Below are 11,946 nucleotides of genomic sequence, written 5' to 3' on the forward strand. Positions count from 1 at the left end.
TCCAGGTATGACATTCATAGTATATTGATTTTTGTAGAACATTATGAAATATAGCTAAAAGAAAATGATTAGTTTCAGTCTGCAACATACTTTGCAAGAAACTTTTTAAGTAAATTAATGTTATTCATATAATATCTACTTTTATAACTTGTTATTATTTCATTTCATCAGTATTTCTAAATACTTTTATTTTAGGAATATGAATAAGCAGCTGTACCCCCAACAAATTAATTCTCCCCAGAATTTTGGACAGCCACCTCCAGTTTCAAGTCCACAACAAAATTATCAAAGTGTTCCTCCAATGGGGGCACCTAGTGAATTAGTTGGTAATATGAAACCCAATATGTTGCCACCATCTGTTGGAAGTCATCCACCACAACAGGTTTTTCATCCCCCAGGAAATGTCCCTCCAAGTAACTTGACATCACCACCCGTTTCGAAAACAGTTACAAACAATGAGAATATGCCTTTTTCTAACCAAATACCACATTCCCAGACAGTGCAAAAAGCTCCACAAATGCAGTTGTATGGTAATAATGCTCATTTAAATCAATTTAATGGACCACCTCAATCTCAAATGCAAAGTAATTGTTTTTTAATTTCCTTGTATATATTTTTAGTAACATTGTTATTTTATAGGTCCTCCTCCAAGCAATATGCCTGCAGAAAGAGGAAATATTAATAGTTTTCCACCAACTGACCAGGCACAACAATTTAGAAAACCTCAACAAATTAGTCAACCTCCTAATAACCAGTTTTTACCCCCTCAACCTCAACACTCACAACAGATGCCACTTCATCCTCCCCAATCTGGAATGCATTATCCGCATCCTCCATTAGGACAAAATCAACACCATCAATCTAACCAATTCCAAAAACCACCTCAGCTTCCTGGGCAAAATCATTATGATGCAAGTCATTTATCAAATCAGATGCATAATATGACATTAGGTAATCAAGTATCAGGTAACTTTCTTACTTTAACCTCTTATAAATCTGAATACATAGTTTAAATTTTATTATATGCTTACTATTATATTGTTTTTTAAGTTTACCTCAAACTACTGTAATTTCAGGAAATCAAAAACCTAATTCATTTGAACCTAACCCAGGAATAAACGGATCTTATAACATGCCTCCACCACCATTACCAGGACAGCAAATGTACAATGGTCAACAAATAGGGCCATATCCTTCCCAACCAATTATGAGTCCAGGACAAATGGTGCCTGGTCATGTGCAAAAAGAAGGACCTATGCAAATGCAGGGACCACCTCCATATGGTGGACCAGTCCCTCCTGGAGGCATGGGACATTATCCACAGCCAGCATATCAGCAACAGCAGCAGCAACAACAAAGCAAAAGATTAGATCCCGATCAAATGCCTAGTCCAGTATGTAATTTGATGTATTTTATGTGTTAGATGTTGCAATTGATTTTATTTTTATAGATTCAAGTAATGCAAGATGATCAGAAAAATAGATCAGGTGTATTTTGTACAAATCAAAAAGGTTTAGTGCCCCCTTTGGTCACTACAAAATTTGTTGTTCAAGATCAAGGCAATGCCAGTCCCAGATTTATTCGTTCAACAATGTATAATGTCCCCATTTCTCAGGTACATTCGTTAGATTCAAAGTTAAATTGGTTTTAAAACTGCTTTGAATGTTTTTTTTTTAAGGATCTTATCAAACAAACATCAGTGCCATTTGCTCTCATAATCAGTCCATTAGCTAACCAAGAGGGACAAGAATTTCCTTTACCTATTGTAAATTTTGGAGAACTCGGTCCTGTGAGATGTATTCGTTGTAAAGCCTACATGTGCCCTTTCATGCAGTTTATTGATGGTGGACGTCGATTTCAGTGTTTGTTCTGCAAAGCAACTACTGATGGTAGATATTACTTACCTTTTTGTGTTGCCATTATTTTAAAAACAATTGTTATAGTTCCAACGGAATACTTCCAGCACCTTGATCACACTGGTCAACGAATGGATCGATACGAACGCCCTGAACTCATCCTAGGGTCATACGAATTCGTGGCTACTAAGGATTATTGTCGAAATAATCAACCACCACAAGCGCCTGCAATTATTTTTATCATTGACGTTTCTTACAATAGCATAAAGTCTGGGTTGGTGCATTTAATATGTTCACAAATGAAAAACATCATCAAAAATCTACCAGTTGACCAAGGTCAAGAAAAAAGCAATATGAAAGTTGGTTTCATCACATACAATAAAACAGTTCATTTTTATAATATTGGTACGAGTTCAGCTACTCCTCAAATGATGATAGTGGGTGATGTCAATGACATGTTTGTTCCCTTACTAAATGGGTTCTTTTCAACTCTGGAAGAATCAGAAGCAGCTATTGATGCACTTATGCAGCAAATCCCAAAAATGTTTGCAGATACTAAAGAAACAGAAACGATTCTTTTGCCCGCTATAACTGCAGGTTTGGAGGCACTGAAAGCATCTGAAAGAGTTGGAAAATTATTAGTGTTCCACTCATCTTTGCCTACTGCTGAAGCACCAGGAAAATTGAAAAACAGAGATGATAGGAAAGTATTAGGAACTGATAAGGAGAAGAGTGTGTTACAGCCACAAAGTCAGGCCTATAATCAACTTGGGCAGGATTGTGTTATGTCCGGATGTTCAGTTGATCTATTTGTGTTCAATAATTCTTACATTGATTTGGCAACAATTGGACAAGTCTCACGTTTAACTGGGGGGGAAATATATAAATATACTTATTTCCAGGTATGACATTCATGCATCCAAAAAATTATATTTAGCATAATTAAAATTCTTGCTTTGTAGACCACACTGTATGCTTACACTTTAATGATTGTTATTTTCGTTTCAGTCCGAAATCGATGGCGATCGATTTATAATCGATTTAATTAGAAACATCAGTAGACCTATTGCATTTGATTGTATGATGAGAGTAAGGTCATCAACAGGAGTACGTCCTGTTGAATTTTACGGCCATTTCTTCATGTCTAATACTACCGATATGGAATTGGCTTCAATAGACTGTGATAAGGCGGTTGGTGTAGAGATTAAACACGACGACAAGTTAGCGGAGGAAGAGGGCGTGTACATTCAAGTCGCACTCTTGTACACGTCTTGTTCCGGTCAGAGGAGATTGCGAATATTAAATTTGTCTTTAAATACATGCTCACAAATGGCAGATTTATATAGAAGTTGCGAATTAGACACATTGATTAACTACTATTCGAAGCAGATGTGCTACAAGTTATTAGAAAACAGTCCTAAAGCTGTTAAAGATGCCATCGTTTCCAGATCAGCACAGATTTTGGCAACTTATAGGAAAAACTGCGCAAGTCCCAGCAGCGCCGGCCAATTGATATTACCTGAGTGTATGAAGTTGTTGCCACTTTATGTCAATTGTTTATTAAAAAGTGATGCAATTTCTGGAGGTAAGTCAATTATTAATTGCTTCTAATTAATAATTTGATATTAAATTAGCAGTGTCTTATAAATGCATAAATCAACAACGTACATAATTAAAACGTTAAGTTAAATTTTAGGATGATGGTTTTCTTCGACAATTTAATTTTTCTGTTTCTTTTCGCATCATGCATATATCAGTCACAATAGAGTAAATGAAGAGATTTAAATTTGAAGTGACATTCATGTTCATTTCTTACTTTCATAATAACTCTGTGTATATTTCGCCTTTTCAAGACATTTATTTAGTATAATAGTTTACTCCTGATGAATCCCTGAAAAGGCGTAACTGTCCAAGTTTTCTTTTCTTAATGAAAATATTTAAGAGTTAATAGCGTCATCATTATTAAAAATTTACGTATAGTTTACAGGAAAGGTCGTAAATTTGATAGTTGAAGAATAAACAATTGTGATTAATAATATGTGCAGTTCGATTTATTGTTTTTTTGTCAACCACATTTTATTAATAGTGGTTTCGTATATTTATATATTGAGAGATAACTGCCTGATTTATTTTGCTGCTTAAAACTCTTTTTTAACTACCGAAACTTGACTGAGTTCAAGTAAGTAAAAAAAAATCGTAGGGCGTTAATTTGCTTTGCCATTTTTAATTTAAATAGTGGCCCATAGGCATTGTAAGTGCTGTCTCTACAGAGCATTAAAATGAACTAACTGACGTTTTCCTATTTTTAATCTTGATTATTGTAGTAATTCACCATTTGTACTTTATTGCACATTAAGCTTTAATTTTTTAAAGCATTTTTATGATGTGCATTCTAGGATCTGATATGACCGTTGACGACAAGTCGTATCAAATATACGCTGTTATGACAATGGATGTACCTCGATCTGTAACCTACTTTTATCCTCGTTTAATTCCTCTACACGAAATTGAAATAACGGATAACAGCGAAGTTGAAATACCATCACCCATTCGATGTTCAATAGAAAAAATGACTGACCAAGGATTATACATATTGGGTAAGTTTTACAGCAATCTGTAAAAAACGAAAGCAAATTGCTTTCATTAAAAACGAATACCTACCTATAAAATTACACAGGTACACTTATCTGAGAGTATCAAGCGATATTATGTTTCCTTTTGATAATGCATTGTTTTCTTTTATAGAAAACGGCATTTACATGTTCCTGTGGATTGGCCTTGCGTTGGATCCCGAGTTGTGCCAACAAATATTTGGAGTCCCATCTGCAATGCAAATCAATATTGACAAATCACACTTGCCCAATTTAGATAATCCACTCTCAGTTGCAGTAAATTCAGTTATCAATCAAGTTAGAAATCAAAGGCATAAATGCATGAGGGTGAGTTTAGTCTTTATATTTTTGTTTTGGTTTCTAAAAATTTAGGATATATTAAGTACGTATTTTTTAATTTTTATTTCAATTTCATTAACACAACCTAACGGTGCGTTCAAAAACAATAACATAATTGTTATAAATCAAGAAAATTTTAATACAAATATTTGAAGGGACCAATGAATTTACAAAATAAAATTATCTGTTAACTTACAGGGTATTATTTAAAATTAATTCTGAAAAAAATAGTATTAAAGGAAAGTTCTTTATCATTTAATTGACAAGAACACTAGAGATAGAAGTGGTGTAAAAACTACATAGGGACGCATAATATACGGCACGAGACATAAGGGCTCGGCAGTTCACTGAGCAGTAAGGCAGAGCGCAGTCGTTCGTCGTGCAGCGATTTTTGCTTTTTTGATCGTTATTAGTCATAACGCTTTTTAGATACATTCTCATAGGGTTAAATTTTTGCTTCTCTATTTTATACTACAACAGGCAAATAAGGTAGAACGTATATCATAAGTACATCAAAATAGTCATGACTTACGGTTACTCCACTGCACTACACTGAAAACGTGGAAATAATTAAAAAGAGTATGGTAAACTCATCTGTAGCTTTTTGTCTCCGTTTTTTTTTGTTTTTTTCATGTACACTCTTATACTCAGTTGTGTCGGCCAATCAAAAACACCTTTAAATAAAGACAGAGAAGGAATAGGGGTTTCACTATTTTTCCATCTCACTCCTCACAACAATTTGCAGAGCTATATGAGACTTACCTACTCTATTCTGTTATCTCTATCACTGATAATTATGTAGTATCCATCCCAGGAAAGAATAAAAAGTGTTTATTCATATGCTCTTAAGTACTAGGAATAGCCCTAATTCGATCCAGCAGCTATTTCAAAATTGTGAAATATGTGACATCACACCGGACGTGGGTCTCAAAAAGGTGTCCACCTGTGGCAAGAACTAGGGCGGGAACAAAAAATCATAATATTCGTGTGACATAATTTATGGATGGTCCCTTATAAAATGTTAATATCACGATTATCATTTGCATTTCTAATTTTACTTACCATACTAATTATCACGCAAAAGGTGACCATGACAACTTTATGATCCAAACCATATCCATAAAAAAAAAGTTGGCAGCACTGCCAAAGTTTATCATTTTAGGGGGACGAACTTTAGATATGGTGTCATAAACGGCACATCCGCCTAACACTTATGTATTTACTGCAATGTCTGTCTGCGTTTTCGTTTTCATTTATTAAAAAGTTCTGCGTTTATTGTACATTGATAATACAATTGTACTTATGCATATATTTGTCTATATTTGAACTTAATTCTACAGCTTACTCTCGTGAGGCAGAAGGAGAAATTGGAACCTGTTTTTAAACATTTCTTGGTGGAAGACCGAGGCTCAGATGGAAGTTTAAGTTATGTAGACTTCTTGTGTCATATGCATAAAGAAATTAGAAGCATCTTAAGCTAGAAAAATATTTAATGAAAATGTCAACGTTAAAACGGATCGTCTAGAGCTACTACAGTTCAATTAATTGACAGATTGATATACTTTTGTTTTACATTCAAAAAAATATATGTTTATATTTTTCCGTTACTTTACATAATATATATTATATATACATGTATTATAAGTTAAAACACGTAATCAAATAGAATTTTTATGTATGTCATGTTAGTTGATCATTCTGAATTTCTGTATGTTATTTTTTGATGAACTATAAATTCTGTAATTTATTTTGTACCTATGATCCCAAAAAATCAATTTAAAAAATTATGTCGACCTTTTAAAAATAATAATACTTAGTCATAAGGTCTTGTGTAGGCAATTATTATTTTTTTAAATTATGTTAAAGGTGTATTATAATTTCTTATAAATAAACTATTACTGATTGTTTTAATCTTTATTTCTAATAAGTATTATTATGTGTAATTACATGACAAATTCTAATTGTTCTTTTATATCTGAAGAAGAAAGAAATCCATATTTTTACTCCTTTTAGACGCTTAAAAACCACAATTAGATGTTTAAAATTGGTCTTCTGATTTAATAATACTAAAATATTTTCCACTCCAAGCAGACTAAATTTACCATTTTCTGTTGCCTTTTACATAAAATTATATAGATTTATAATACTAGTCTCCTGTTGCCCGTGAAAACGGTTGGAGCAAAGCTATGAGTTGCTCATAACAGCAGCGAGAACAACCAAGAACAGATACCTTCAACTGAAAGGATACCGGTAATATTTATACGGTAGTTACACGTTCACCTGAATTAATCAGGCTGCAAACGAAAGAGCTTCTTATCCAAACTCCTGCCGGCTATACCTTCAGGTCAGTTTAATTGTATCTACGTTAGCGTAGATTCATTAATTAATTAATTTCGTGGTAATTTTATTAAGAGTGTCCTAATCAATTCTTAAAGCTTCTCAATGTTGGATTAAACTACAACCTAATCCCTCTATATTCTGTACAGGAATGAATGATATTTACAAAGTTTTATGTTGGGGATGTTGCACTTGAAATTAGGGGAAAATATCCTTAGTACTACTTTCGGTAGAGGTATAGTAAAAATGTATTTAAAAGTATGCATTTGAAATGTACTTGCTCCAATAGCTGCATATCGTAGACAAAAATAAAAACGCGAGAACATAATTCCATGTTATTGTTGTAGTATAAAAGAATTAAGTTTTGCCGTTAAACAAACTGCAACGTAAACAAAAAAATGTCCACATGTAAATTGTGATATGTAAAAGGTGATCTAGAATTGGAGGACGAATATTTTGTGAATTCTGCAAAAAAAATGGGAAAAAGATGCGCCGGTAATATATGTATACCTATGTCATAAAAAACCGAATAAAATAAACCCCAATTGAACTCAACTGGCCCAGTAGTTTAGTGGCAAAAAAACATTAAATTTGCAGGTTACTTACAAAAACTGACCATTCTGGTTGAAATATATATTAAGAACTGGACACATTGTAGTATACGTAATTCTTAACCTACCCTTCAATTGCAAATCCCAGGTAGTTTTGTAGTTTTTCGAACCGCTACATTATCAAAAAAAATACTTTATTCAGCCTGCGAAAACCTTATGACGATCGTACCGATACATGACAAACTAGGTTTTATTCACCAATAAGATTTACTTTATAACAACATGGAACCCCCCTCACGAAGGCTGTAAGTTGCACTTATTGGACTTACATTTCTATATTGTATATAAAAAGAAGGTTGAAGGGATCTGTATTTTGCCTTTCCTACATCTTATTTTTCAAAAGACCCTTTGATGAATGCATGTACCAAATAAAATACCCTATGTTCGGTTGTACATCTCTTTTCTGTTAGGCTTTTGGCTCTATACCGGTTGGTCCATTCTCCATTTCATCCCTTAGTTTAGATAATATTAAATAAAATTCAAAGCTTCCCAAATAGAGGCGAAACGTCCATGTTGGTTCTTCATAAATAAAAACCTTCCAACTCTTAATTGCCTTGAACTTTATTTAATATCTATGCCGTTTAGTCCTACCATTACTTTGCAATAATGTGACAAAAGAAAAGCCCAATTACTTCTAACTACCCAATTTTAATAACAATAACTTTAGAAACATAATGGCAGTTTTAACATTAAAAAAAAACAAAAGATAATTAGGAAACAGTACACAATACTGATAATAATCAATTGCAAGTCTTACCATGTCCATCGCTTAATAACAACAGTACCAATAACCGGCAATTGTTCCTTCGTAGGTAGGTATTTTATTTCTATTTCAAATTTAATTTGAAATTATCAATTATGATGTTATTCTGAACTCACCGTATACTGCCCTGGCGAAGAGTAATAACGAAATTAATGTAATCAATGTCGTAACAACTTCAAATGTAACGCCGATTTCTGGTAGGTACAGGGTAATCTTTTTGCTAAACATTTATTTGTAATTTTCTAAAAATCCCATGTCGACTTAAAGATACATCGAAATCAAGATCATAAAGTATTAGTACCTACTTTATGCAAGTAAATAAAACGTTAATTAATGTGCTCACCCTTACATAATACCAACCACAAACAAAAGTGACGAAACATAAATGTGAAAAGAATCGGCTTCTTTTAGGCCCTGCCCTAATTACAGGTCTGATTACAACTCTGTGATAAACATTCGGTAAAAAGCTGTGATAAGTAGGATTATTTTGGAAGAAATTCTTCGTTTTCTAATTTGTTATTAGTATCATAACATGATTAATAGACTACAGGGGTATGTAACGTTGTAATTAAAACGTATTTTATCTTTGAAATCCACCGTTCTCTCATTCAAACTAAATGGTAGTTTTCTTTTTAAATCGGAATAAAATTGTAATATACAAAGAAAACTAAGTAGTGCAAACAAAATACTCCATTCGTATTAAACACCTTACATATTATTCATAATTTATTTGGAATCTAAGTTATCAAAAGACAATTGATTTTTTCATCTGCCTTTGATAGTTTCAATTACCTGTTTGCGTAATACCTACTACATATGATGAAGATTTATAAAATAAGTTTGTAAATAAAAAATGGTAAGTACAAATGCATATACATATAAATATTGAAGAAATCCTTCGTTCGGAATCAATGCAAATCATCATCAGTACAATGAAATTGAATAATGTAGTGTCGTCGTTTTACCATACATGGGTCTTATATTACAGTATACTAGACTTATGTGATGCTCGTTGTAATTATTTGCGTTTTTGTGAGTGTCCGCCAAATTTAAAACCAACATGTGTAGAGAAAAAGTCGATGTTTGTCTCGAAAGATGCTACATTTCACGCCAGCAAGGTAAGTATTTTTTTATCTTTATATAATTCATAATTTTAATAAGATTTTGAGCATACGAGTGACTTTAAAAATAATATACAACATAGTGTGACGTTTGATAAAGTCTGGTAGTTTGTTTTTAAAAATAGTTTATTAGACACAATGCGGCAATATACACAAGCAAAACTATATAACACTACATTATATCCTAACACATGACTACAAAAAAAACAGCTATTTACAGGGAAAGACGAATTAAAAGAAACACAACATAAAGACAAGATCGGGGGATCTCTCTCTGCCTTGCCGCTAGTGGTATGATGTCAGAGATGCTGGTACTGATTTGTTTTTTGTTTTCTTAAAAGAAGGGAAATTTGCAAAAAAATTAACTTGGATGTTTCATTCCCACCAGCCATTAATGCTGGTGGGCGAGCAGTCCCTCTGGACTACGCCGGAAGGTAGGGATTATTTGTGGAATATTACTGCCCCAGCATTTGCCTGAGTGATCCAAAGAAACCACAGAAAATCTTGGACTAAAGCAGACGAATCCGGAATCGAACCGACGTCCTCCCGAATGCTAAACAATGGTCTAAACCTCTAGGCCATGCCGCTCAGTCAATCTTCAAAAAAAAAACTTTTGGGTGTTTCATTCCCACCAGCCAGTAATGCTGGTGGGCGGGCAGTCCCTCCGGCCACGCCAGAAGGTAGGGCGGAAGGCCCTCTTCAGCCTGATTTCAGGAATCGTGGGAATGGGTGGGTGGTGGTTCGGGTGAGAAAGATGAGAGGGACGAAATGAAGACAGAAGAGAATGAAAGATTACCTGTGGAATATTACTGCCTCAGCATTTGCCTAAGTGATCCAAGAAAACCACAGAAAAACTTGGACCAAGGTAGACGGACCCGGAATCGAAGCGGCGTCCTCCCGAATTCTAAGCAATGGTCAATCTTCAAACTCTTAAACATTAAAAAACTTTTGGGTGTTTCATTCCCACCAGCCAGTAATGCTGGTGGGCGGGCAGTCCCTCCGGACTACGCCGGAAGGTAGGGCGGAAGGCCCTCTCAGCCTGCTTTCAGGAATCGTGGGAATAGGTGGGTGGAGATTCGGGTGAGAAAGATGAGACGGACGAAATGAAGACAGAAGAGAATGAAAGATTATCTGTGGAATATTACTGACCCAGCATTTGTCTAAGTGATCCAAGTACCAAGCAAACATTGGAAAAAAAGGGGTTGATAGTGGAGTGGTGAGAGAAGGGCGAAAAGTAACGATAAAAACAAATTTGCTAGAAAGTCAGAAAGGGAAACAGGAAATCTTGCTTTGTGATGCATCATTAGCCGTGAATGTCTTAGCCTAAAACCTTATACCTGTTCGAGTCGTATATTAAATAATAGTTTCTTTCAGAATCAAAATCTTTTGTTTCGATTTCGAGAAGGGTTTCTTTTGTGCCTATACTTGAAAATACAGTTATGGATGGCACGATAATATATCTCAAGATTAAATGTGTACACCAATTGGTCAGAGCATGAAGGCTGTGATAAAATTATGTATTGTGCTGTGAAGGTCTATCGAGGACGTTTAATTTTATTGTCCCAGGAATGGGTTAAATGGTGAAATCTTAGACTATTGCGTCTACCAGAGCCACCCCCATTTGTAATGACCAATGGAGCTTGTCTTCCATAATATTTAAGAAGGAATTCCTACACTCCACCCCCTTTATTAACACGTTCAAGTTAATTTAAGTTCTAAGTGAGACAACTCATATAATTCAGACAGCTCACATAATGTAAACACAGCACACACAATTAAGAGACAGCTCACGTAATTCAATGACAGTTTACAAGTTTTCCAAGATATGTAACATGGTCTATTTTGTAAATTAAAGTGTACAGTAGATGTAGGTTCAATACAAAATTCAAAAGCAAACTAAATGTCTATGCGTTCCTAATCTCAATAACAAATAGCACTGCTTCATTTACTTTCTTTAGCGATGAGCCCCTTCTAATGTCTTGAATGCGCTCTGGCAAAATCGTAGGGAGAAGAAAGCTCATTATACTCTCGACTCTTGTTTATTAAACATACTTTTTGATACGGTACCTGCCAAAAGTTTTGTTCAATCATGAATAGTAGTGCGAGTCGAAAACAAGCGTTGAAGCCTTTAATATGTCTTCAAATATAAATAAACCTCTCGTTGATATTTTCAGTAGTAATTGGTACCAATAACAGCACATTTGAGCAATGCAATTGTAGTGGATAAAATGGTCAATTTTTCCGTGCAGTACTGTACGGATTATACGCTCCTCACCGGTTAAGAGTTTGGCCGAGAGTTGTCTCCTT

At 34.3% G+C, this 11,946-nt stretch overlaps 1 protein-coding gene across 2 annotated transcripts in view; it reads left to right on the forward strand.

The window, feature by feature from the left end:
• Positions 1 to 6,712, forward strand: part of LOC108737239 (protein transport protein Sec24C) — a 19,033-nt gene extending 12,321 nt beyond the window's left edge. The window contains exons 2-11 of one of the 2 annotated variants that reach the window (XM_018469975.2): positions 192 to 584; positions 640 to 966; positions 1,077 to 1,393; positions 1,451 to 1,615; positions 1,679 to 1,889; positions 1,944 to 2,758; positions 2,865 to 3,441; positions 4,253 to 4,453; positions 4,602 to 4,795; positions 6,148 to 6,712. In XM_018469975.2, coding sequence (XP_018325477.1) covers positions 200 to 584; positions 640 to 966; positions 1,077 to 1,393; positions 1,451 to 1,615; positions 1,679 to 1,889; positions 1,944 to 2,758; positions 2,865 to 3,441; positions 4,253 to 4,453; positions 4,602 to 4,795; positions 6,148 to 6,288 — 3,333 coding nt within the window. In that variant the 5' untranslated portion in view covers positions 192 to 199 and the 3' untranslated portion in view covers positions 6,289 to 6,712. The remainder of the gene's footprint in view (positions 1 to 191; positions 585 to 639; positions 967 to 1,076; positions 1,394 to 1,450; positions 1,616 to 1,678; positions 1,890 to 1,943; positions 2,759 to 2,864; positions 3,442 to 4,252; positions 4,454 to 4,601; positions 4,796 to 6,147) is intronic. The other variant, XM_018469983.2, reaches the window with a different exon arrangement.
• Positions 6,713 to 11,946: the final 5,234 nt, after the last annotated feature.

This window comes from Agrilus planipennis, unplaced genomic scaffold (assembly GCF_000699045.2).
Source record: "Agrilus planipennis isolate EAB-ADULT unplaced genomic scaffold, Apla_2.0 scaffold9, whole genome shotgun sequence".
NCBI lineage: Eukaryota > Metazoa > Arthropoda > Insecta > Coleoptera > Buprestidae > Agrilus > Agrilus planipennis.